Here is a 27,117-nt window from a genome sequence, read left to right as displayed (position 1 = left end):
AATGAATGTACTGTTAAAATCAAGATTCCTGAAAGAGTCTGAGGGTGTGGTAGTTGAAAAGTACTTCAGAGGTCACTGTCTCTGTAAGATGTTCCCATCCACAATGTTTTCCTGAAACCATTTTTCATGATTGTTAGGCAACAACTACAGAATGAAATAATTATATGTTACTTCCAGGTCCCTGCTGTTAGGGTTCTCCTGGTTCTCTGCCTACTCTTTAATAGGGCCATCAACCTACTATGCAATTCTCACCACACCCTCTTCTCTCCCTCTGGTCAGTTACACTTACCATTTTGTTTATATATAATAGAAGTATTTATTTAATGTGTGTGCATTTAATATATGCCCAAAACAGCTGTCTTAGTCATGTAGCAGTGCCTGGAGGGCAGGTGCATCATGCCTTTCTCCATCCCAAATTTGGCACGGTGCCATGAGAAAGCAGGTGCATCTGAGAGGAGATAATTATTGGAGTGGCTTTGTGTTCACAAGGAGGATACATACGAGCTATAGCCATTATAAGGGTCTAAGAGTACTTCATTTCCTACCAAAAATCTACTTCACTGCATCATCAGCTGGCGTTTTCTCTGGAACCACAGTCATTCCAGGTCCATCCAGCACCACAATGCACTGGCAGATTTTGAGCCAAGAGGCTGGAACTTTTAGGATTGAGGGACATCTTGGATGTGACATGGAAAGGGATTCAAAGGAAGGCCAAATGAGAGATCTCATTTTCCCCCAAGATACAAAGAGGTAGTATGTAGAAACATTTACAGGGGTTGGTTTTCCTAACTAGATCATGATGGACACACTATCTGTAAGTACCTTACTTACCTGTTGACATGTTTGTTTTCTGTAGCCCCACCACAACCAATAGAATGTAAGCTCCATGGGGGCAGAACCTTTGCTTTGTTTACTGTCTTCTCTCCTATACTCAGAACAGCAGCTGGCACATACTAGGCACTCAGAAATTCACCCTTGAATGGGCTCAGGTGTTAAAACAATAGGACACTCCCAGCATCCGGAGAATAGGTAGGGGTTGCTGGAGGGAAAGTGATGACTACATGGGTGCAAAGGACTGAAATTTATTGGGACTAGGACATTAGCCACTGCAGTGACAAAATGACAGTGAGCTGCTCAGTCAGTCTTCTGAGGGGGCAGTAAGTCATGGTCAAGTCCAACCACTGCCCTCAGACATTTGGGTGTTATCTCACAACTCTGGATTGGACACCATAGACTCTCTGGTCTCTGATAAGACTCCTTGGGAGCTGTGCAAATGGTCCAGGGTACTATCCATTGCTGACATCTCCTCTGTTGCTTACTTCGGAACCCCTACAAAGCTCCTGTTGTGGAGTGGCACAGCTTGCATTTGAACTTGCTCCTTCTCCTGAAGCTTAAAATCTGTGCATTCACTCATTGTTCCAAAATTTATAACCTCAAGTCTACATAGACATTCTTGTAACCCTTGATGTCCTTAAACTTGTTGCTCCTCAGATTAGCTTGGATCTGCCTTTGGCCAGTCTTGAAGGGGACAGTCTCCAGGGTGATGCTGGCCCTGTGTTGAGGTTTGAGGACTCCAATGCTGTAGCATAGAAAACAGAATGTTAGAAAATCATACCCAATATGATAACTCCAAAGCTCTTTCCACTCAGCAACCAGGGCTTTTCTTTCATCGTGTTTTCAGAGACTGGCCTTGGCACCTGTCACCAGAAAGAAGGATAGTGATAACCCCAAGACAAGATGGAAGTGAAGGCTGAATACCCCCAGAACTCACAGAACTCTCTGCTGTTTCTTGAAGAGACCACTTCCTTCCACAGTCAGCACACAATCTGCAACATGCTCTGAGAGGGGGTTTGAAAACAGCACCTGTATGGAGAGTGGCTGATTCACAATGGCAGCTCCTAAAACCTAAACAGAGAAATCCAGGGAAGAGGAAGGGAACAGAAAATTAATCTCATTCCCCAATTCACTAAACCCTTGATTGGGCCCACTTCAACAGGAAGATGACTTGTATCTTCAGTGTCTGTTAATGCTTTCTATTATAGTTGCTGGAAATTTTTCCTTGTAGAGTTCTACTATATGTAAGACTAGGACTTTAAAATCTTTCTTACTGTTTCCTTTCTTTTCCATAATCCCCAATTTATTATGACTGAAATATCATCATACTGGGGAGTTTCTGCGCTGATGGCATTTTATAGGTCACTTTTTCTGTTATGAATTCAAGAATGTTAGCTGTGCAATTGTGTAAGCAATTGCTCCTTAGTTGTATTTCCTGAAGAGCTGGACTTCTGTGACCCAGGTTTTTCCAACTATGGGTTAAAACCAACTCGATGGATTGTTGTTAATGTTTTTAAAGAATGAAATAGAAGAAAATATTAGTGTATATCACACAAGATATTGTTATGTAAAACTTCGTTTCATTTATACATGCATAGATGTTTGTACAAAATATTTTACATCCCTCAACCCAGCATATGGAAAAGTCTGATAAATTGGAGTCTCTAGTGATGTTTCCTCTGCTCCAAGGATTTCATCCAAGTGTAAACTAATCAATCTCAAGGATTCTCATGCATAATTTGAGTGGATAGAATCTTCTTTGGCACTTTTTTATTGCACTTCCACTCCATCCCTTTTCTTCTTCTTAACATAACTGGCTCATTTCTTTTCACACCAGTGTGTGAGTGAAAAGCAATGGGACATTCAAGGCTGTAGACAGATGGAAGCAAACCTGGAAACCCTCCCTAAAACAGACTCCCGTGGCTGGGCTTGCCAGACACACCCCACCATGGGGCCCCACAGGCTCATTTGGCAGGGTCTAGGAGGCTGCTTGGCCTTGGGGAGATAGCACTGGAAGAGATCCATGAAGTCTTCCCACTCAGAGGACCACAGAATGTCACAGCAGGCAGTGTCCTCAGAGGCCAGCTAGTCTAATCCTCTCATTTGACAGTTCAAGAAGCAGAGACCCAGGGCCTTGTCTAAGAATGCACAGCCAGGAAATGGCAAATCACACCTAAGCTGATCTCAGTCAGTGCTTTCCTCCCTACTCAGGTTTCTCCCATCTGAGCTCATAGTTCCTTATGTTGACCCTGGGGAAAGCCATCAGTAGAAGGTGGCACAAGGGAGGCATCTCTCCTTGTCCTTTCCATGAAACCTGCTCAAGGTCCATCCATAAGGCTTTTAATGGTGCAAAAGGATGGACATACTGTCCAATGTTTTCAGATGAAAACATGTTCTGATGCCTCATGTTCTGAGGCATTGGACATCCTGTCCAATGTTTTCAGATGAAAACATGTTCTGAGCCTCATGGTCTGATAGGGAGGTATTTGGGGACACCAGAAGAGTCAGAGGCAAGAGTCAGAGCCTGCTCTCCTGAACAGACTCTCAGAGGGCTCCCACCCCAGCCAGATCTCCAGGGGCCCCCAGGCCACTTACATTAATCATGATGCCTGGATAAGCTAAGGTGATGATCTTGTCCACCAGAATCTTTTCCGGACTGTTCTTCTCTTCGCCCAGGGCACTGATGCGGATCAGCTTGTCTGTTGACAGGTACTGGCTATACTGGGAATAGGGAATTCTGCAGGAATGGGTCTTTGCTAGGGAGAAAACAAAAAGATAAGATGAGTGTAGCTGGGAAAATCAGCTAGGCCTTGGATGGATCTGGGGGACCTTTCTTTGGGAAAGTGGCTTAATACAAACATGTATTAAGCCCCAGTGAAACAGGCACTAGGTTTTCAGGTGAGAGGCTGAGGTTAAGAAAGGCAAAATGGTTTCCCCAAGGTCATTCTACTGGTAAATGGATAAGCTGAGGTTCTAACAAAAGTCTGGAGGCCTCCAAAGCTCAGGCTTCCCCTATTAAACCAGGCTCCTTTCCTTGAGGTAGTAAAGGGAAGGGATTGGGTGGAAGAGAAAGGAGAGAAGAAAAAGAAGAGGAGAAGGGAGGGAGGAAAAGAGGGAGAGAGGGGGAGAGAGAGGAAAGGAGGGAAGGAGGGGAGAAGGAATCTGTGCCGAAGGGGACATTAGGAAGACTGGTGTCACAGGGGTGTGTCCCCAGAATCCTTGTTGGCTGGCTTGTCCCCACTGGCATTTCCATAACCCACTCTGTATACACAGACCATCCCTGTGCCCATACCCAGAGCCCATACCTTCTTCAGGAGAAAGTGTGATGAAGGCTGTGTCCTGCCAGAAAGGGGGCAGGGGGCTGCCATCATGCAGCAGGGACTGGGCACTCAGGTTCACTTTGAGGTCCTTGAACTGGAGTGACATGTTGAGGGCCAGCAGGACAAACCTTATGTCCTGGCCCATGTTGGGCGGGTCGAGCAGCTGGAATTTCAAGGAGACCTGGACTATATCACTGGGCTGAAGGGAAGGCATATGCAGGCTCCGAGGGCTGTCCCTGTTCAGTGGCACAGGTGTGGAATGTTGTGAGTCTGCTTTGTGGGGGCCTTCAGACCTTCTAGCCTTCAGCTTCTGAAGAGCTCTCATAAACACCAGCCTCTCCTGGGGGGAACCTGGAAGGACAGAGATGGCACCGGCTGTGGACCAGTGTGACCCAGGAGTGCAAGCCTTGGCTGAACACCGCAGGTGTGTCAAAACCCTCGTTTCCAACAATGAACACTGCCTACCTTGCATCAAGAGCTTTCTAAGTGTCAGCTTTGCTGAGCATTTCACACCATTCATCCTCACCTCAACCATGAGAGGGATGTATTGTTATTATTTATTATTATTATTTTTTAGCAGTGCCCATGTGAAAGTGGTGTCCCCAGTAGAGATAAGATGGCCCTTTAGACCTTCTCTTCAGTTCCATGAAAGGCCTAGAACTGTTTTTTCTTAAATCACTAGCACTGTTTTATTTATTTGCTTGTTTACTTACTTACATTTTGACCCCTTTTACCCATTTCTCCCATCCCACCCCCCTTCATCTGGTAACCACCAATCTGTATTCTGTACCTATGAACTTGGTTTCTTTTCCGTGTTTGTTTTTTTTTTTTTAGACTCCACACATAAGAGAGAAAATCATACAGTATTTGTCTTTGTCTGACTCATTTCAGTTAGCATAATGCCCTCAAGGTCCATCCGTATTGTGGCAAATGGCAAGATATCTTTTTTTTCTTTTTGTGATTGAATAATATTCCATTGTATACATATACTACATTTTGTTTAGCCATTCATCCATCAGTGGACACTTGGGCTGTTTCCATAGCTTGACTATTGTAAATAATGCTACAGTGAACATGAGGGTGCATATATTTTTTCAAGTTGGTGTTTTCATTTTCTTCAGACAAATACCCAATAGTGTGATTGCTGGGTCATATGGTAGTTCTATTTTTAATTTTTTGAGAAACCTCCATACTGTTTCCCACAGTGGCTGTACCAGTTTGCATTCCCACAACAGTGCATGAGAGTTCCTTTTTCTCCACATCCTTACCACCACCACCACCAACATAATCCATATACAGATGAGGAAAATGGGGCTCAGAGAGGTCACATCACTTGTCCAAATTCCACAACTGGCAAACGGCAGAATCCAGGTGGAAACCAAATCTGCCCAGCATGAAAATCTGTGCTCATGACCCCTAGACTCTATCCTGCCTTCTTCACGGGAAAGACAAAGGCCCTTTAAGCTTCTTAAAGATAGCAGCACGGTGTGATTTCCTGTTCTAGAACCAATTGATTGGTGAGGTCTAGACTAATTCCTGGAAATGAGAAACTGAGAAGCCACAGTTTAAAAAGAAAAAAAGAAAGAAAGAAAGAAAAAGAGGAAAGGAAAGGAAAGGAAAGGAAAAAAAGAAAAAGAAAAGAAAAGTATTTAGGCAAGCTGAGCTCCCAGAGAGGTGTGGCTTTAGTACTGGGGAGGCACTGTAGCCAAGATATGCAGGAATAGTCACCCATGCTTCCCTAATAATACCCCCACTGCTTTCACTAAGCAATCACTATCCCCAGTGACTGTCTCCACCCTCACCCCAGTGCATCCCCACAATCTCCCCAGGTAGAGGCCACTTTTTTATCCTCTTGCCCTGGGGGTCATTCTAAGCCTCGTTCCAGGCAGAAAAGGATCTCAAAGCATCTGCTTTAGCAAGAGTGGGCCCAGGGAGATGTGAATCAGATTTAGCTCACTGTGGTCGGCTCTACAGGCTGAGTGGGAGAAGACCAAATACTGCCTGACTAATCAGCACCCTCAGGCCCAAAGGAATATAGCTCCAAACCCCCAAGCTCACATTGGAACCCCATGGACCTCTAGTGAATGCTGTCACTGCCCACCTACATCCCCTTGGAGCTTGCTAGTTCAATGCCCATGTGCCCTACTTTCAAATTCTAGCACTTTCCACTCTTTGTCTGAGGCTTTGTTTGCCACCAGAGCTGCTTTAGCCGGTGCATGGAACAGGCCAAAAGTGCTAGGGACTTTACACGGCAAGGAGCAGGCTTCAACCCTTGACTAGCCCCTTGCCTCTTGGATGGGATAAATCTGTGGTGCTGTTCTACACTTTACTCTGAATCCCTGATAGGGTTGCCAGATTTAGCAAATAAAAATACAGGGCCATTTAAATCGAGTTTCAGATTAACAACAAAGAATTTGGGACATGGTTAGACTAAAGCATTATTTGTCCTGTATTTTCCCTGGCAACCCCACTCGCAGAGCTCCCCAGCAGCAGCTGAGCTCCAGCTGCCTGTGCTGCTAACCAGCTTGACGAGGTGCCCTGTGTTGGCTTCCTCCCTTCCCCTATCTCCCTTGCTCACTCTCCTTCCTTCCAGGAGTTCCTGGATGGCCTCACAGATAAACCACTTGTCCTTGAATCCTTGCCTCAGGATCTGTTCTGGCACCCAGAACAAGATAGCCCCAGAGTGGATGGAGGGGAAGGGGGTGATGAACAACATGCTGAGCTGTGTTCATTGCTTGCCTCTCATTGTGTAACCCCTTCCTATGCTCAGACTCTGGAACTTCTCTGTGGGTCCCAAAGGCCCACATAGACAAACCATAGATACCTACTGGCCAGCCCTCCTAGCACCTGCTCAGCTAACTGCCACTCCCCCACTTTCCTGATTCACTTTTGCTTAGCTTTTCTTCCTCACTTAGCTTCTGGCCTTCATGGACTGTGTATTTTTGATTGGCCTCCCAGGGGGTTGGACCTAGTGCTTGGTCTTTCTCAAATTTTGGAAATTAGTTCACACCTGACTACCTTAACTGTCTATTTGTCCCTGTTGACTAGAGTAAGAAGCCCCTGCCAGGTCTCCCACCTCTCAGAACCATCCTCTGCAGCAGGTGGGGGTGGGAGTAAACATGTGGCCTTGGTGTTGGTTGGGGGTCTGGACTGTCCTCCAAACACTCACTAAAAGTTAATTAATCAATATGTTACATGAAATTAATTAAATTAACTAATATGATAGGGTTTACAGATCCCCTGCCATCTTCAGAAGGAGGGTAACTTTCCAAGAAGGCAGCCATGAGGGATTCGCATCCCACACTGGTGGGATGCCTGTTACTGGCCCTACAGGTCCATGTGACCATCTTGTGGAGGCTGCTCACTGGCCTGTGGGATGTGGGGTGGCGGTGAGCACAAGGAAGTGAGGCAATGGGAACATCTCAACTGAGACCTTAAAACTGAAGGGCTGAGGAGACAAGGGGACCTGGGTTATATCCCTCAGATGCCTTCTGGTTCCCCAGAGGGCCACCCCAGCTGGCTAGGAGGTTCCCTGGGGTGGGGAGGAAGGAGCCCACAGGACTTGGACTCTGGCAGGGATTGACTCAGTCATACCTTCTATGTATTTGTAGTTCTCTGTGACGTCATCTCGCTCATCACTTTGAATGCTCTTGGTGCTGATAAAATTGCCAACAGTATTCGTGTCCCGGTGAATTTTCTGCTCCTTCCCTCCGTAGACAAGCCAGGACATGCAGTCAGCATTGACCATGGAAAAGGCAAAGGCTGTGTCATAGTTCAGATCCACCTCTCCCTCTTTGATGGCTCTGACAGAGGCAGGGCCACAGCAGTAGAGGCCTGAAGGAGAACAGAAGAGCCACGATGGGTCATTGCTGCAGGGTCAGGCAGGGGTAAGGGCGGTTTCTGGGGAGTGGGTTCCACCTTTCTTCTGGACAGCCTCACCATTGCTCGTCTCCTGAGGGGTGGCATCCAGCACCTGCCAGCCTCCATATCCGGGAGGGAGGTCCTTTCGGGCCATCCAACACTCATTCCACACATGAAAATTCCTGAAGGAGAAGCCAGAGGAGTCAGTGTCAAAGAAGGCAAGAGAGAGCTTGCAGTGCTTGTGTTCTTTCCAGAGCAAGGCAGGGGCCGATGGGTACATGGACCGCTAAATAGAAAGACAGATTTAATGCACCCTAAGCCTTCAAACTCTATGGGTGAGTAGTGGCAGCTTTTCCTCCTGTGAGCCTTGACTTGCCCAGAAAAGAGCTTTCTTCTGTGAATAGAGAGTATTAACTCTATATTAACTGGAATTAACTGAAGTTAAATATCCCTCTCTCTCTCCCAAAGGTCCTCATGGCCTTTCTTGTGTGTGCTGCTGAGTCACAGGGGCAGACATGGGTGTGTCTGGAGGTGGGGCTTCAGGCCCTCCTGTAGTCAGAGCTATAGGCTGAGTATTAAATGAAGGAGATGGCAAAGAGGGAAATCTCACCCAGGGCAGAAAGCTGTTGTGATGTGAGGATTCTAAACTCAGAATCGTTTTTGTGTTCAGCTATGTCTCAGCCTTCGAGGTGGGGATACAGGGCCCTGGGACTGGTAAAAGTGAGGCGGGTCTGGGAGAATAGCAGGCTTGTGGGCACAGTCCTGCCCCACTATCTGCTGGTGGAGTTTGCCTTGGAAAGAGACAGAGAGGTGGTCTCTCACCAGACAGTGTCCTTCTTCTTATTCTCCAAGATCCTGCCTGTGCTGTCATAATACTCATCTATGATCAGGTTTCCATCTGTGTCGTGGCCAGAGTCAAAGTTGGTGATCACACGGGTGGGGATCCCCAGGCACCTCATTACTGCAGAAAGAGCAAAAAAAAAAAAAAAAAAACCAAACAAACAAACAAAAACAAAACTCCTGTGGGCTGTGGATTCAGGAATTCTATGGATTCCTGGATGTAGGGCCCTGGGCCCAGGGAAACCATTCTTTGGCACCTGCAGGACTAGTCAGGGGAGCTGTCTGGAGCACTGGGTTGATGATATTGCCAACCTCTCTCCCCACCTTCCTGAACTCCTCTCCGGGGCTCATGGAAGAGACACTGTGCAGAGGCTGGGCTTCTGGTTGCTCAGAGAAGCACTGCCAGGGCCGACAGAAACTCCAGCAAGTTGTGAGTCCCTGACTTTGCAAGCAGGACTGGGTAGGCACGACTCCTTTGGCAAGACTACTCAGTGGCCTAACTTGGTCTTGCTCATCTCTTGGCTGTGAATCTCCATCTTCAAACCAAATGCTAGAATTTCAGCTCAGACCATCAGATACTTAGACAAAGTGTCTGTGGCTTGGATTCCTCCTTTTCTATGGGTGTATTGTCTTGGAAGCTTATAAAGGAAAGTGTCACAAAGGAAGGCAGAAAAGGAAGGAAACTGTGTAACAAAAGCTTAGAAAAGTGAAGGTTTGTACCCAGTAGAGAAATTCTAGAAAGGAGGTACTACATTGTTTTTATTCCTGAGAGGGCATCTTTCCCTCTGCCAGCCAACTTCTGTGCTTTGTCCCTTGCCATATTTCCCCCATTCTGCACTCTTTAAGTATAGCAATATCCCCCAGCCCACCCTACTGCCGATGTCCTGAGGACCCTGTCCCTTCAAGTCCAGCATTGGCAGCCCACCCCATTTAATAATAATGATGATGATGGTGATGATGATAATAATAATAAAATTCAATAATATCAGCCAGGCATATTGCTATATTATCCTCAGGACAACTCTACACAGAAGCTACCATTATTATCCTCATTTTAAAGATTAAGAATCAGGGGCACCTGGGTGGCTCAGTTGGTTGGGCGGCCGGCTTTGGCTCAGGTCATGATCTCGCAGTCTGTGAGTTTGAGCCCCATGTCAGGCCCTGAGCTGACAGTTCAGAGCCTGGAACCTACTTCAGATTCTGTGTAACCCCCCCTCTGCCCCTTCCCCATTTGTGCTCTGTCTTAGTGTCTCTCAAAAATAAATGTTAAAAAAATTAAAAAAAAAAAAAAGAATCAGAGGCTAAGAGGGTCACCTGGGTGGCTCAGTTTGTTAAGGGTCTGGCTCTCGGTTTCTGCTCAAGTCATGATCTCACAAACCGTGAGATCAAGCCCCTCCTTGGGGGCAGTTTCTCTGCCTGCTCAATCTTAAGATTGAGCCTGCTGAAGATTCTCTCTCTCCCTCTCTCTATGCCCCTCCCCACCTCACAGGTGTGCATGCTCTCTCTCTCTCTCTCAAAACAAATAAATAAACTTTAAAAAAATCAGAGGCTAAGAAAAGTTGGCAACCTTGACTAACGTCAAATGGCTAGGAAGTGGCAGACCTATCACTCAAATCCCGATTTCACTGCTGGGCTCGTACTCAATTCTGAGCCCACCTCCCAGTATTGTGCACACAGTTCAGCATTCTAGTATTTTTCCCTTATTAGACATTTCATGCATTTTCCTATGTTAACAATTATTTGCACAAAGCCTCTCCAGGTCAGGGTGTAGAGACATCTCTGGATATAGCTCGGAAAGAGGGGGAGAGGATCCCAAAAGGGAACCTGGAGCTCTCCTTGGCACAGCTCTGTGCAAGGCCAAGGAATGAGGGCAGGGAGTGAGCAGAGCTGACAAGTGAGTTGTAGGTGGAGGTAACACAGGACCGCCTCAGAGGGGAGGGTGAGGTTGGAAAAGCTGCCACTAAAGGAACATGGGACAGGAATAAGGCAAGAGCACTCAGGTGACTCAGGAGCATTGCGTGAGCACATCTGTGCTAAGATTATAGTCAGGAGGGTGGGTAACACTTCTGATAATAAGAGAAGGTGCCAAGGAGGGATGGGCAGGGAAAGCAGGAAACAAGCCTCCATTCTTCACACCAAGTGATGAATTCACAAATAGCCACATGAACCGTCAGTGGTGGTATCAGCTTGTGCTCAACCAGGCTGGATGAACCTTTTCCACCTGAACACGTGGCATTGTGCCCATGGCACTCTGAAGTTCTTTACGTGACTTAGCACATGACTTGTGATGGTTTGTTTATGAGTCTGCCTTCCTGAGAGGGATTGTGTGATATTCGTCGTTATCATTATATGACCATTAACAACACAGAGCCAGGCCTGTTTTGCAGAAACTTGATGGTGCATCATTGCTAGATGGCTGAATGAGTGTCTCACAAATCTTCTGCCTGTTCTCATGATTTCTGACTTTGCACAGCACTTTCATAATGACTGCGCCCTATGCTTTAGGTATCAAGCTTGACTGTCAGTAGAGCATAAGCTTTGAGTGGTGATGGATTTGCATTGATCTGTTCTCACGCTTTTGTCATCATGGAGGACAACAGCCTGTCACCGTAAAGCCATGGTGAGGCTAGAATGGTTGCTCACATGGGGAGTGAGTGAGGCCTTGCTTCCATACCACACTAAGAGAGCTAACAGCACTCAGATTTGCATGAAGTCATACACTATATTTTTCCCAGGGTCTTGCTCCCTCTGTCCTCCATGCTCTGTCCTCCCACCAATAGCTCATCTTGTCTTGTGGATTCACCTCTTACTTCTGTGCCCACAACTCCTGAACTTGAATCTTGAGCCTCTATGGAGACCTCGCTGCTTCTAGACACATGCCCAACTGAGCTTGTCTTTCAGTCTTCTCCATCTTCTTTGCCGGTTGATGACATCATTATCATCATCATCATAGTGCCAGCCATGGTGCCAAGCATTGCATGGGCATGATCTCATTTATTCATCTCCCAAACCCTGTGGTTATCCCTACTTTAAAGAGGAGAAACCTGAAGTGTAGAGAGGTTGAGGTCACATGGCAGAAAGAGGAGAGCCAGGGCAGGATTTAAGCCCCTCATTCTCTGATCTCAAAACATCCCCATGCTTCTAGCTACAAGCCACACCACTGCAACTTCACTAGGCATCACAGCACCAACTCATTCTCAATGCACCTTCCTCTGTCAAGTTTTCACTGACTACTTCATGCCACACTAACTTCCCTTCTCATGCTCTCACTTAATCCAGTCACCTGTGCTGCATATTTTATCACTGGATGGAGCTCTCTGTGATCTCCTGTATTTGTTTTATCTTGTCAGCCAGATTACAAATCCCCCTAGACTAGGATTTATATCAGATGCTTTTCTTGATATTTCTTTGTTTCCAACACAGTGCTGGGTACAAAGTAGATGCTCATTAAATCTGTGTTGACATGTATTGTCTTTAACCTGTGAATAAGGTTTCTGCAGACTACCAGTCCTAATGACTCACAGTTTGACATGAGACTCAGGTGACTCACTAATAATTTTGGGGGAACTGAGTACTACATAAAAGGGAAGTGTGTGTGTTTGTATGTGTGTACACACATGCACGCAACCCTCACACAGTCATGCTTAGATAAAGGTGGACCAGATATCAGAATCTGGAAAGGCCTGCAGAGTTCCCAAGGTGTATGACACCACACCACACTCCCAGCATGAATTACTATGTCTTTTCACTCAGCCATTCAGCACTCATCCAGTGCTCATGTCAAGCCCCTGTGATTAACCAGGCAATGGGTTAGATGCATACACAAAAATGAAAGACATTCCTGTCCTCAAGGAGTGCAGCTTCACTTTTAACTGGTGATGGACATCATCCTGATGGTGTATTAAACATGGAATCTGTTTCAGGACTAGCTGTGAAATCTTCTCACCAGTTCGTTTTCCTCCCCTGTCTCCCACCAGCTCCCCATGTGGAAATGTGGCTCCAATTTTAAAAGAGAAATCAGTGGAAAGTTAGAGTTAAATCTGTTGAAATTCGCTTGATCAGCTTTGCTGCCACACTTCTATGGCTTAAACTGAAGAATACAGTCAAACTTCAGCTAATAGAGTTGAAGTGTTTCCATTTAAATATGATGATTTTTAGCATCTTTTAATTTCTCCCCGGAAGCATCAAGCTTCCAAATGGTAAAAGTATCTTCTCCTCCCATGCTTCTAATTGTTCCTTAAACCAAGATGGTTATATTGTCTTGGTTTTTCAGATACGCCTTCACAAGTTCATATTAGAACCGTTCTTGTTTGTCTGCAATGACAATGAATCCTAAAACTGCTTTAAAAAAATAATGTCCACTAAAAAAATTACCAGGCATGCAAAGAAGCAGAAAAATATGACTCATAACCAGGACAAATGTCAATCAATATACTAGATCTAGAAATAACAGAGAGATTGAATTAGCTGACAAGGACCTTAAAATAGCTATGTTAAATATTATAAATATGCTCAAGAGGAGGTAAAGGAAAACATGACCATAAGAAGAGAAATGGAAGATAGAAAGAAGATCCAGTGGAACTTCTAAAGATGAAAAATATAACATATAGATATTGGACAAAATATTGCACTATAACAATATACTTTTTTTTTTTTTTTTGGTAAGAACACATTCAGAGACAATGTTACATATTAAATACATCAAAATATTTCCCTATCATGGAGGAAGGTGAATAGGAATGGGTTGCAAGACAAAAGTGAGGAAAAACTAATTGATTAGTTAATTAATTTTTTAAAAAGGGGCCTGAACCAGACCTATTATGATAAATATCATGAAATGAGAAATATGATTAATTAACCCTAAACACTCCAAGGAATGAAAGAAGGAAATAAAGTAAAAAAGTGAGACAGATGATGGGGAACTGAATTTTGGGGGATGACTAGAAACACCTTGTGAGCAAGATCCAGTCAGACCTCTGGAGCCCAAGAAGCTGAGATTAAAACAGTATCAGGCTAATTATAATAACTAATATTTATGTAAAATTAACCATGTGCCAGGCATTTTTCTAGGTACTGGCCAAATATTAACCCACAACCTGGTAAGGGAACATTCCACACAAGCCTTGATGTCTCATTAATCAATGGAGAACAATAGTAGATTTGTGTTTGAGTGAAAGGTTGAGGCAACAAAATGCACCAGGACTGGGGCTGAGATTCCTTCTTTGAGAGCTAAGGGCTCAGTGAAAACAGTGAGGACAAGAGTTGTATTCAAATGAAGATAACGAGGTACTTTATAGAGGTCACTACACAACTGAGTGAGAAGAAATCTTAGATGACATGTAGCCCAGGGGTGTTCAAAAAATTTTAAGTAGAGGACCCTACATGCAAGGTAAAGCGTTAAGTGGGGATCCAATATACAAAATGTACTCATGGGGTAGTTTTGGGTGAAGAGAGGAGGGCCTAGCTCTAAGCAACACAACCTCCTCATCTCCCACACCATTTCCCACCATCCTTCCCCCCATGTCTCCTGGGCCACCTCTCTACTTTATAGAGCAGGGGATTATGTCCCATAGACCTGTTCACAGTCAATGTTCATGTCTTCCAAGTCACTGCTGACCCTATCCCTACCCATGCAGCTGTGGGCAGGAACAGACCAGGCATATTCCCAGGATGACTGCCTTAAAAAAAAAAAAAAAAGGCAAAAAACCAACTTAATTGAGATATAATTCACATACCAGAACCCTTGTAAAGTGTACAATTCAGGAGTTCTGGTCCAAGATGGCAATGTAGGAAGACCCTGAACTCATCTCCTCCACAGACACACCAAATCTACACCTATTTATAGAGCAATTCCTCTTGAAGAAGAACTGAGGGCTGACTGAAAGCTTCTGCACAACAAAAAATAGACCACACAGAGAGTGGCAAGAGAGAGGGGGACTTGGTGACCAAGGGAATCCCCACTCTGACGCTGTAAACTGCAGTGGGAAGGGATAGTACTGAGGGACTGTGAAAAGATTAGTCTGCCCTGGAGCACAGAAAAAAAAGCCACAGTATAAAAGAGCAACTGGAATATAAAAGAACCAGCCCTAGAACCTTGACAAATGGCAGGGGAGCTGCTGGAACTCTCTCCAGGTCCCTTGTAGCAGAGAGTGGATGGCCAGAACAGGAAAAGCCTGATGACTGAGAGCTGTGGGTGGCCAGCCCTAAGTACAGAAAAGGTAGACCAGAGATTTGTCTGAAATTCCCCAAATAACGGCCAATTAATTGAGTGTCAAAGAAAAATCCTGTTCAAAATTTGATGCATGCACGTTTTCCTTTTGGTGATTTTTCATTAGGAACTTGACATCAATATGTTGGCATTTAAAAAGGCAATTCTGCGAGGCAGAGCTGCGGGGGTGGGGGGGGGAATGCATTTCTGAGTCAGACAAGAGTCACTTGTTCACTGTAAGCCTCAGTTTTTTCATCTGTAAAATAATGGTAATGATATCTACTTTGCAGGCAGTTGTGAGGATAGAAAGAGTAAAAGTGCCTGGCATATGCCTGAAGTGCAGAGGATGCTGGGTAAGTAGCAGTTGCTAGCAATATGTATGTATTAGTATCTCCTAGTGGTTACAGCATACCAGACCTGGATGTGAGACTGGCTCTACTGCTCCATTTCCCCATCTGCAAAGTGGAGATGATGATGATGATAGAACCTACCCCATATAGTCATTTGAGGGTATCAAATGAGGTGATCCTAGCTGATGTTTACTGAACATTCACTGTAGCCAGGCACTATTAATTCTTAGCACATTCCACATACCTCAGTCCTTCAATAACCCTATTCAGTAGGTACTGTTACTTTCTCCCATCGTAAGTCTGAGGCACTAGTCTGACTTGCCCAAGGCTACTCAGCCATTTGATGGTAGTGTTGGTATTTGAAAGCAGTCTACTTCCAGAGTCCATATGCCTCACTATTATTCTAGGTTGTCAAGATTTTAACACAGTGCTTGGCACAAAAGAAGTCCCCAATGCACAGTGCCTGGCACAAAAGAAGTCTGCAATGCACATCAGCTATAGTGATTGTGAAATAAAAACAATATTACTAATAAATGTGCTTTGGTAGCTCTGTTGGGCTAAGGAATTTGATAAATCCTTAACTTTTAGCGGAGGATAGAGGTTGGGTCTTACCTATTTTTGTATCTAAGAATACTTAAAGCACAGTGCCTAGCTTAGAATAAGGACTCAATAAGTGGCTGGATAAATAAATGAGTTTTCAAACAGATATACTTATTAATATACATCATGGTGGCCCTTTGGGGGAAAGCTGCTGTTGCCCGAGCTATAGTTGGATCAAGCCACATTTGACCCACTTTGCTCAGCCCTTTGCTTCCCAGGTCACAAAGGGGCCATGATTCTCATAAACATTTTAATTGGTCTGCTCTCATTACACAATCTTCATTCACTGGCTCCACCCCTCTCATTGCCCAGTTCCAGACAACCACACCCAAAACCCTGGTCCTCTCCCTCTCTACATGCACACTTGGCCCATTAGTCTTTAGGCTTTTCCGCACAAAGGAAGGTTCCCTCTCCAACATGCACAAGACTGATCTGTTCTCTGCCTACCAGTCCTGTGCCTGCTCCCTGGATGACTCAGACATCCCAGGTCACCCATATCTCTGTGGCTCTGGGTATCAAAGCTGTTGAATTCCTAGTTTCTTGTCCCTGGGCAATCAGAGCCTCCAACTCAAGATGGGGCCCTGCACTTGAAAAGGAGGAAGAGCTCCTCACCAACCTATTTGAAGTCATCCTCTGTGGGTATTGACAGAAACCTCCTTGTGCCCTTGGACAGAGCTCTGGTGCTCTCTCCTCGGCAGCTCAACAGCCAGGCTGTCTCTAGGCTTCCTCCAAGAGCCCAGAGATGGGCTCAGCACATACAAGCACATAGACTGCACCAGGCTTTGTCATACAGGGAATTTCTACATGAAAGGCCTGAGTCTGCAATAAACATGAAGCTGTGCCAGATCTGGTCTCCCTGGAATGGACTAGAGACTCCTGTGAGTGAAAGCTGCTACTGGCCTCTTTCCCTAACTAAGAAGAATAAGAACTTCCTGACTGTGACCCAAGTCAGGTATACAGATATGCATGCCTGGAGGCTGAGAGCAGCCTAGGTATGGGGGTCAGGGTGAGGGTGAGAGCCAATAGCAAGCTGGACCCTGGGTAAAGCAAAAGGCCTCCTCCTGCTGTCTCTATATGTGACTCATTTCTAGGTGTCACTTGCCTCAAGATTCACAGCCACCCCTTTCTTCTGCTTGCTCCTCCTGCTATCTGCAAATCAACTTCCATTTGCCTTCTTTTTCCCATACATATTTTTTTAGCTTTCCTTCTAGTGTAGCATCCACTTCCTATCAGAAAAAAGCTGATCTCCTGTTTTCTTCCATCCCCTACCTCTCTGACCTGAGTCAGGCCTCCAGGCCTACTGAGCATGAGACAACTCCAAATTCAAGGTCATTTTATGTCGACTGCCATCTTTCCCTGGCCCCATGGCCCATACCACCACTCCGATATACATTTCCCTCCCATGTCAAGACCACGCTCTGTGCTCAGAAAGGGCACTAATCAGTTTGTAAGTTTTCTAAATACTTGGCCTTTCATCTCATTCCTATCTTGGACCAAACAATTTCCAGCCAGGCTCCTAGGTTGTCCAAACTCAGAGGAAGAGAAAGGACAGGAAAGTGTTTAATTTCTGCCTCAGAACCATCCTCTGAAATAACTCCAGATACATGAAGCCGGGGTCAGTGAGAAGACATTTTTACAGAGGGGCTTCCTTCCAAACATTCCTCTAGTGGGAACTGTGCAAGACTGGGACAAGAATGGTTCAGAGGTCTAAGACATGAGCCAGTACATTACTTGTTCTCTCCATGTGGCCCTTTCCACTCCCTACCTGTGCACATGATGGCAGCAAAGACCCAGCACTGCCCGTAGCGCACTGGCTGGCAGCCTGTGGCATGCCACTGTTTCAGGATGGCCACACTGCCGGTCCACTCTGCAGGGTTGATGCCATCTAAATAACTCTCACTCCAGTTTCCATTAAGCACCCCATTGTCATCGTTGCTGTTGATCTGAAGAGAAACCATATATAGAACCATTAGAAGCATTCTTTTGCTCAGCAAGATGCGATGTGTGGGCTGCTTTGCAAGGTCTGTGGGCCTGAGACACAAAGGACTCTTCGAACTGGTTTTACCTGGGAATTTCCAGACCTGCTAAGGAAGTGGTGAGGGTAGGAAACTGGCCATTCTGACTTGTCTCTACTGTTAATTAGTTGATCATTCTATTTCTACTACCCCCTGCAAAGCTAGAGGTTGGCTCCAAGAGCTCTTAAAAATACCTCAGAGCAAAGGAAATTTCGAAAAAACAAAAACAAACAAAAAAAAACAAACAAAAAAACAAGATCAGTTCCTAAACCGAAGTTATACTCAGCCTTTCCTGAAACATTAATTTGGAATTAATGAAGGTAATGACCCACACCCAGCTATTTCGGAATTCAGCTGAGAAAACCTGTTACCCGTATTTTTTCATTAGCCTCATCCAAACTGGCTTTGCCAGAGGGTCCCTGCTCTCGACTCTTCACCCCACCCCCATTGCAGGAGACAACTGTCAGGGGGCATCCCCCAACACACACAGCTTCCTCCCTCCCTAGACATACCCCGGGTGGGCAGAGCCAGACCCAATCTCACCATGGCACACACCACTCTGCTGATGTAGACGGGGCTTCCCCGCAGGGCACAGTCTGTAGCTGGATCAATCTGGAAGTTCAGACTCTTGTCTAGTAGCTCCAGGCAGATGTCTATGATATTCTCTTCAAACTATAAGGGAGATGCAGAGAAGCAAGGCTCCCATGATTGGCACATGTAGATATGACAAGAAATTCATGACCCATCCCACCCAACTCTCCAATGGAGTGGTTTGCGGAATACGATCCCATTTGTAAGGTAACTGTGTCCAGTAGCACGGACATAAACTGCCTCCTAAGCAGGTGCAGGATCTCTGAGCTCTGGTGTCACAACTCACCCAGTTTGTATGTCCTACAAATCAAATCGCTGGGGTTCTTTCCAATGAGTCTGACTGGCTAAAAAGTCAGTTTCTCCCTCTTCTCCTCTCACTCCTGGAGCCTATGGGATGTTCTTGCTAAAACCACGTTGCCTCATCTTCTACCTGCACTTGCTACCCCAACTCACCATTGGCAGCTACTGTTGAGGTACTGGCACGAACTAGCCATGGTACCTGTGACTCAGTCATGCTCTGGAATGACTAATAGTGTGTGAGTTATGGAAGCTTCCCACCCAAAGCAGGCTGACTTGTCCTTCGGGCTTGGTGTGAATGACATTTTATCTGAGGCCTTCCCTGAGCCTGAGCCTGGTTTAACGTCAGTTATAATGATGGAGCCAAGCTCTGTCTTGCTTGCCTGAGCATATACTCTGTCTGTCTCCAGCTGTCCTTGTAACTGTATGCCCCAGACCTGGCATAGTGCCCAGCACATAGTAAGGACTCCATGCATCTTGGTTGAATGAGAGTAAATGAATGCATTTATCCCCATGTAATATTCCCACTGGACAATAAACAGGATTTAGGAACTTTCTCTGACCTATCTTCCCCAGGGGAGAGTTTAATCAGTTCACTTTTCTGCTTTAAAATGTTCAGAGGCCTCTAGACCTTCAGAATCAAAACTCTAACCTCCCCTAACAGCCACATAAGACCCTCCCTGATATGGCCCCTTGTACCTCTCCAGCCTCATGTCTCAATTCCTCCTGCTTCATCATTTTGCTCCAGCATTACCAGATTCCTTGTAACCCTTGCAGCAGACCAAACTGTTTCTCACCTTTGTGTTTTTGCTCATGCTTCCCCACCTTTCCTCACTTGGCTAACTCAGTTCAAGCATCTCCTTTTCTAGGAAGCTTCCCCGATGACTCCATTCCCAACCAAGTGCTCCTCCTCCGGGCTCTCAGAACATCCTGTGCCCATCTCAGTCTTTGCATATCCCACTGCATGGTAAGTAACCTGCTTATGTGACCGAGTCCCCACTATACTATGAGCTCAGGGACAGCATTCAATTCATTTTCATATCCCTAACATCTTGTACTCTGCCTGATATTCAGCAGGCATTCAATGTAAGTTCACTGAATAAGAGACAGGAAGAAAGGGAAGGAGCCAGGGCTCAAAAAAAAGCAATTTCTCACTTCTGTTGCTCACAGATGATGGTAGGTTCCTGTCTACAGGGCCTCTCTGGATCCTCATTTGCCCGTGCTGAGTGAGGGGTTGGGGAGGTCAGTTGGCACCAGTTGAGGCTGCCACGTCTCGTCTTGAAAATAGCCACCTCAGGAGGCCTAGGCTGTGCCTGAGGCCACATGTGTTGGAGTTCTATTTGGGCAAGTCCAGGAGAGGGACTCATATCAAACAGACACAAGGCTCCACAAAGGCTCCTAAGATTTCCAAGCCAACAGCCATCCAGCAGCCAAGACTAGTCTTCTTCCTCCAACAGTGTTGTGGTGCCGGATCCCAGTCTTAAGAACCCTCTTCCCTGGCCTGGCCCTGGACTTCCTGGAGCACCTGTTGTAGGCTGAGCTTTATGTGGGAGGCAGGCCTTGCAATAAGGCAGGAGTTGCAACACATTCCGATTAATATGATGCCATTTTTACAAATACAATCACGTTTTAGAATATGCAGAAGAAACAAAACATGGAGGAACATACACCACTCTGGTGATGGTGCTTAGCATGCCCTTTGTGTTCTAAGTACCCATTTTTAATTTTTTTAATGTTTATTTATTTTTGAGACAGAGAGAGATGCAATAGTAACCGGGAAGGAAGTACATCACTGCTCATTAACATTGCTTTTGGCTGAGATGTTCAGGGACAAGTTTCCTCAGTGTGACGGAACTGATTCTAGGGTCTGTGGTCTAGATAATGAAGATGAAGTGAGAGAGGCAAATGGGGCCCAACTGGAAACAGTTTAACAAACAACAACCAGGCACTGCCATGGCCATCCTCATTATTGTCCCTTTGTCCTCATCATCATGGTCAATAGAACTCCCTGGTGGGTGCCTTTAGCTGTCCTTCCCCCTTAGATCCTGATGTTCAAATCAGACATGATCAGCAAAGAATATCCTCCGACTCATTTAGCTCCCTGGAGTGTCATCTCACACTTTGATGTTACCATTTGTCCATTCTGGGTGAGCCCTGCATGAGAAGAACCCTCCCACCTTGCTCCTGCTCCCCACTTCCCACAAGCCCAGGGCCTGGATGGGCTATGAATAGGGCTGAGACTCACCTGTCCATAGTTCCAGGGACACGGGCGGATCCAATTCTTGTTCCCTTGGTAAATGAAGCCGTAATCATTCACGACATACTCCTGCCTCTGGGGCTCACTGTCCAAGTAGACAGAATCCCCTAGGAATCAAAGTGGCAGGACACAAAGCAAAAAAGTTATCATTCCCTTCCTACCTCATTCCCATCCCCAGAAGGCAAAGTCCTATGGAAACTGAGCTCTGGGGATGGCACTGGGTGTCACCAAAATGCAGAAGAGGAGGTTTCTTGGAGAGACCCACCTTCTACAATCCCTCAGCACCAGCAGCAGGTTCAATACGAACATGAGGTTGAATAGTGAAAATTTACCTTCAGTGGAATTTCTTGGTTTTCAAAGCACATTTACATCCTGATCTAATTAAGGGTAGAGGGAACAGGCTCAGAGTGATAAGTAACTTGTCCAAATCACATGTAAACACAGAGTGAAGTTTGAACAGAGTCCATATGTCACCATATTCCATGATTTTTCTGCTACATTCAACTAAACCTGACTGGAAAAGAGCAAACCAGAATTTAGGGGTTGGCATTAACCTTCTCATGCCTTTTATAGGAATTTAACCTAAGGACAGCATTTAGGAAGTACACACAGATTTGGATGCTAAGCTGTTTATTTGAGTACTGTTTGTAACACTGAAAAGCTGGAAACAACCTAAGTGCCTGGTTCTGGGAGCTTGTTAAATAGCCATGTCCACCACAGAATTCTGTACATACACGATTAATGTAAGATTACAAAATTGTACATATAGGCATCGAAATCTACACGTGATATGTTAAGTTTTAAATGGGTTACATAATAATGTTACAGCATGAATTGACATTTGTTTAAAACATATTTATACCAAGGATTTTGAAGACTATTCTAAAAGATGTTGATAGTAATTTTTTTTTCTTTTTGCCTGTTGGTATTCTCTAGATTTTTTGGAATGAGCACGTATTGCTTTCACGATATAAAAAAAATTTTTTTTAAGTTGAGAATGAACAAATAAATGCCATGGGAGTAAGTGTCCTCTTTGCAGTGTCCTAGAACAATCTGGAAGGCCCACCTAACTTGTAGGTAAAAGTACTCTCCTCAATTCCTCAGAGGCAGCCTCAGACTCAGCCTGCATGGACTCTGGTAGAGTCAGACTCCTAGAGAAGATCCATTTTAATGAGGTCTTGCACCAGTGTGACCAGATCTGCAGGTTCATGATTGAGACCACACATATTCTCCTCACAGCAGGGGCTAGCAGTGGCCAGCACTGCAGGGTGGGGGTCCCTAGCCAATATCTTGGACATGGTGATGGGGTAGCCACTGAACCTGTCTTCAGGGCCTACCAACCCCTAGCCCCATATTGAGTCTTCTGGGACCTAGATGGGGCACAGCTTTAAAAAAAAAAAAAAAAAAAAAAAAAAAAAAAAAAAGGCCCTACAGTGATTACTTTCCTCCTCACAGTTCAGGAGAGGCCTAAGTACAAGTCTGAAACCCACAGTCTTGGAGGCCAGGACGTGTGTGTGTGTGTGTGTATACAAGAGAGAGAGATAGAGACAGATAGACAACTGTCCTCCTTGACCCAGTGGTGGAGCATTTTCATATGGCTAATGGGTAAGAGCTCTGGGCCACTCAATGACAGGGCAGTAGGAGGTGGTTAGAGATGCTAGATCCCAGCCAGGTTCTGGTATGACTCATCTAGCCCCCTTAGAATAAGGTTGGAGGAGCAGGTAGAATGAGAGGGAGGAAGGAGAGAGGATATCCTCCAACTAGAATAGGACTGTTGAGTCTGGCCTCTGCTCCAAAGCCTACCAGACACATTCTCAACTCTCAACTCTTCCTGCCCTTCTTCCCATTCTCTCCTCCTGACTTGTCCTTCATTCTGCCCATACCATGTCTGTATGTCTGTATAACTACTCTGCCCTCAGGTGGATTTAGATTACAGGGATCGTAGGACAGGTGGTACTGGGATATTCCATATATCTTTGTCTAGGACAAACACTGGAAATAGCCAAGATACCCATATATAGGAGATTAGTTAAAAACATTTGGTAGTCCAAACAATGGAGTAATTGTAACCATTAAAAAGAACATATTGATAGGAAAATATATTCAAAGTTGAATTGTTGAATAAAAAAAGCAAGTTAAATCATGCTATGTACTATATAATCCCACTTGTGGTACAACTGTATAATCACACACATATGTATATATGCATAAATACATATTTGATTAAGCATGGAACAGTTTTGTAAGACTACACAAGAAAATGCTAACACTTTTCCTCTGGAAGATGGAACTTGGAGTTTGGGATAAAGTTTTACTTTTCACTTTATACTTTCCTTCCTCCCTCCCTTCCTCTTTCTTTCATTTTTTCTTTCTCTCCTTTGTTCCTTCCTTCGTTCCTTCGTTCCTTCCTTTCCTTCATTTTTTTCTTTCTTTCTTCTTTCTTTCCTTTACTTCATTCCACAAATATTCAATGCAATACACTTCTTATTCTTAGAATGAAAAGACACAAGTTAATTTAAAAATGTGTGGTAAAGGTAGATGTTAATAGTGGTCAAAGTTAATTATATTAGTCTTCTTTTCAAAAGTTTATTTTATTGGGGTGCCTGGGTGGCTCAGTTGGTTAAGCGTCCAACTTTGGTTCAGGTCATGATCTCATGGTTCATGAGTTCAAGCCCCATGTCGGGCTTTGCACTGACAGCTTTCTGCCCTTCCCCTGCTTGTACTCTATCTCTCTCTCAAAAATAAATAAACATTTTTTTTTTACTTGAGAGAGAGAGAGAGAGAGAGAGAGAGAGAGAATGAGCAGGGGAGGAGCAGAAAGAGGAGAGAGAGAGAATCCCAAGTGGGCTCTGCACTGATAACACGGGGCTCAAACTCACAAACCGTAAGATAATGACCTAAGCCGAAACCAAGAGTCAGACACTTAACCAACTGAGCCACCCAGGTGTCCCAATAGCTTTCTTTCTTTCTTTTTTTGATGTTACTTATTTTTGAGAAAGACAGAGACAGAGCACGAATGGGGAAAGGGCAGAGAAAGAGACACAGAATCTGAAGCAGATTCCAGGCTCCGAGCTGTCAGTACAGAGCCCAAAACAGGGCTTGAACCCATGAACCATGAGATCATGACCCGAGCCGAAGTCAGACACTTAACTGACTGAGCCACTCAGGTGGCCCTCAATAGTTTCTTTTTAAGTAAAGATGACTTTGCTCATGTTTTAAAAATTCTAAATAAGTAAATAGCAAGTTCTTCCTGCCTTGTTTCTGGTGCTTGGGAGTAGATGCTGAGTGCATACAACTGGGAGGTTTCTGGTAGTCAGGGAACAGGGGTCTAGAAATCCTTGAGCCTGGCTCTCTGTGGCACTGACAAAGGGGCAGAGACAAGGGACCCACACACAGACACCCCACCTTACCTGGGCACCAGGGATTGAAGAGCAGGATGAACTCCCCAAGCTGGTAGGCTGTGACAGACTTCTGGAAACAGTCAATATGAACTTTCAAGAGATACCGACCCACGGCTGCCGTGGGAGGGGCACACAGGCTCACCTCCAGGGAGCTGGCCCCATTGGTCTCCAGAGAGGCAATCCATGGGCTGGGACCATGATGACCTGCCAGGCTGAACAGGGCTCGAGTCCCATTGGACAAGTCTGGTAGGGGTCCTGAGAGGGAAGCAGAACTCAGGCTCTCTGCAGTAAACTCTCAACCCTCCAGAATCTTCCTACACACACACACACACACACACACACACACACACACAGCCCTCAGGGGTCCTCACCAGTCTCAGCCACAAAGATGATATTGTCCAGGCCTGGCTGGAAGCCCCGCTTCCTGAAGTACAGAGTGATGTTGAAGGCCTGGCCCCGGCGAACCAGGAGTCGGTCAGAGCTGATCTCCTCTGTGTGGTGCCGCACATTGTTCCAGGAGCTCTGGAGGTCTGTAAGGGCCACCTCCAGCCCTGCAACAGGGCAGCCAGGGGCATATGAAAGAGCAGGGCTGTAGAGTCTGGTCCAATCTTGCCCACCACTATTTAGTTGTACAAACTTGAGAAAGAAACTTAGCCTCTCTGAGCCTCAGTTTCCAAGTTAGTAAAACAGAATCCATAATACCGGTGTTACAGCATTGGTATGAGGATTAAATGAGGCTTCATGCCTGCAACTGCCTCTTTGTTACTTCCTTATTCCTTCCCTTTCTTGCTTTTATAACCCTCTATCCCCTTCCCCTTTTATGCCCTCCAGAGGTACATGGATTTCTGCCTCTGTCCAACCTCTTTCATAGTCCTGGCCAAGTTTGATTGCTCCCTTCAGCCTAGCATGTCTCCAGATTCACCCCAGCATCCAGTTTTTAGACTCAAGTTAACAATGTCACTTGCCCCTGTGCCAGCCTCCAGGTCTGGTAGTTAACTACTATGCTTTCAGCAATTTGCTGGCTCCCTGACCACCACTAATGTCACATGCCTAATGCCCTGGGAGCTGGGATGCTGAGGATAGTCAAACAAAGTCCCACTCCCAGCCTTCTGGAGCCTCTGATAAAACACAGATTGATCTCACTACTCTCCAAGTGTGTCTCCCCAAGAAGGACTCCATTTCTGACTTCTCCATGTTTGGCCATGGTCCTACAGTGGTCTCCAGGCACCTGGGCTCACAACCTTTAAGTCACACTTGGCTCACCCATCTCTTTCTTGGTCTTTTTCCATTCGTATGTGGACACGTCCCTTCATTCCATGAAAACATCTCTGGTGTCCACTTGACCCTTTCCACATTTGCATAATTCTGACCTCCTCACTTTACCCTAGTGACCATAACCACTTCCATTAGGTGTCCTGCTTCCTACACCATCCTCTCCTAACACATCACCAGATTATCTTTCCTCAAGACAATTTAATCATGCCATCCTTTTGCTTTAAAAGTTCTGAGATACCCTACAGCCTACCATACAAAAGGCACACTCCTTAACCTGACACTTATGACCCTCCACACCTGGCCTTCACTTACTTGCGTTCTTGCTTCTCAACACTCCAAGCATAGGCCCTCTCCTCCAACCAATCTGTTCCCAAGCAAATGGTAGCCCTACCTGTCCACGTATTTTGATCCTGCTGTAACCCCAACTTAGAGTGCCCTCTCATTCCGTCTGTCCTAACAAAATCTAACCAAATTCTACCTGTCCTCCAAGGCCTGTTGAAGACCCACCTCTTTCATGAAGCCTGCCTGAGCTGACCCACCCTTCTTTCCATCTCCCACTGGCCTAGAGTACTTAACTGCATCACTTATAGTGAAACTTAATTGCTTCATTGAGTTAATATCATGCTCAATTGTTCATTTTTTATCAACAAACTTTTACTGGGAGCCAGTAATTTCAGGATCAGCAAGAAATATTCAGATATTTATGTAGTTACTTTTTCATTTGTTTGCCTTCTACCACAATATGTAAGCCAATGAGGATACAGGCCTAGCTGTTTTGTCTCAGCTGTATTCTAGATTATAAGAAATACAAAACAAAACATTTGACAAAATCCAACATCTTCTCATAATAAAAAACACCCAACAAGTAAATTACCTCTAAGAAAGGAAGTAAACTAGCTGAAACTGATAAAGAGTATCTATGAAAAATCCACAATAATGAAATACTAGATACTTTTCTCCCTAGGATTAGGAACAAGACTAGGGTATCTTCTCTCTTCAGCATTGTACTAGAGATTCTAGCCAGTACACATTGGAAATAAGTAAAATTGTCTTTATTAATGTATGACATGATCTTGAATATAGCAAATCCTAACAAATCTGCACACAAAATTAGAACTAGCAGATAAATTCATCAAGGTTGTAGAATACAATATGTATATACAAAAATTAATTATATTTCTATACACTTACAATGAATGAAGTTTTAACCCTGCCTTACACCATATACAATAATAAACTCTAAATTAATCTAAAACTTAAATGTAAGA

General features: G+C 45.1%; 2 protein-coding genes across 5 annotated transcripts in view; one reads left to right on the top strand and one right to left on the bottom strand.

Annotated features, from left to right (window-relative positions):
• The window catches only part of CCNDBP1 (cyclin D1 binding protein 1), a 70,307-nt gene that overhangs the window by 41,925 nt on the left and 1,265 nt on the right, over positions 1-27,117 (top strand). For 2 of the 4 annotated variants that reach the window (XR_006203613.1, XR_006203614.1), the window contains exons 14-15: positions 15,354-15,416; positions 19,786-19,883. The gene's annotated coding sequence lies outside the window, so the exon portion shown is untranslated. Of the gene's footprint in view, positions 1-1,681; positions 2,434-15,353; positions 15,417-19,785; positions 19,884-27,117 lie in introns of those variants that run through there. The other 2 variants (XR_006203616.1, XR_006203617.1) reach the window with 2 other exon arrangements.
• On the bottom strand, positions 781-26,292 carry TGM5 (transglutaminase 5). The gene is made up of 13 exons (XM_042943124.1): positions 26,162-26,292; positions 24,946-25,193; positions 24,584-24,829; positions 21,162-21,280; positions 18,572-18,700; positions 17,779-17,956; positions 8,838-8,976; positions 8,094-8,197; positions 7,749-7,988; positions 4,140-4,505; positions 3,430-3,590; positions 1,772-1,905; positions 781-1,579 (listed from the first exon to the last, which is right to left on the bottom strand). The coding sequence occupies exons 1-13, from the start codon at positions 26,290-26,292 to the stop codon at positions 1,426-1,428; spliced, it is 2,349 nt and encodes a 782-aa protein (XP_042799058.1). The 3' UTR covers positions 781-1,425.

Source organism: Panthera leo, chromosome B3 (genome assembly GCF_018350215.1).
Source record: "Panthera leo isolate Ple1 chromosome B3, P.leo_Ple1_pat1.1, whole genome shotgun sequence".
Lineage (NCBI taxonomy): Eukaryota > Metazoa > Chordata > Mammalia > Carnivora > Felidae > Panthera > Panthera leo.
Note: the sequence above shows the minus strand (reverse complement) of the source record. Positions and strands in the feature narration are given on the sequence as shown.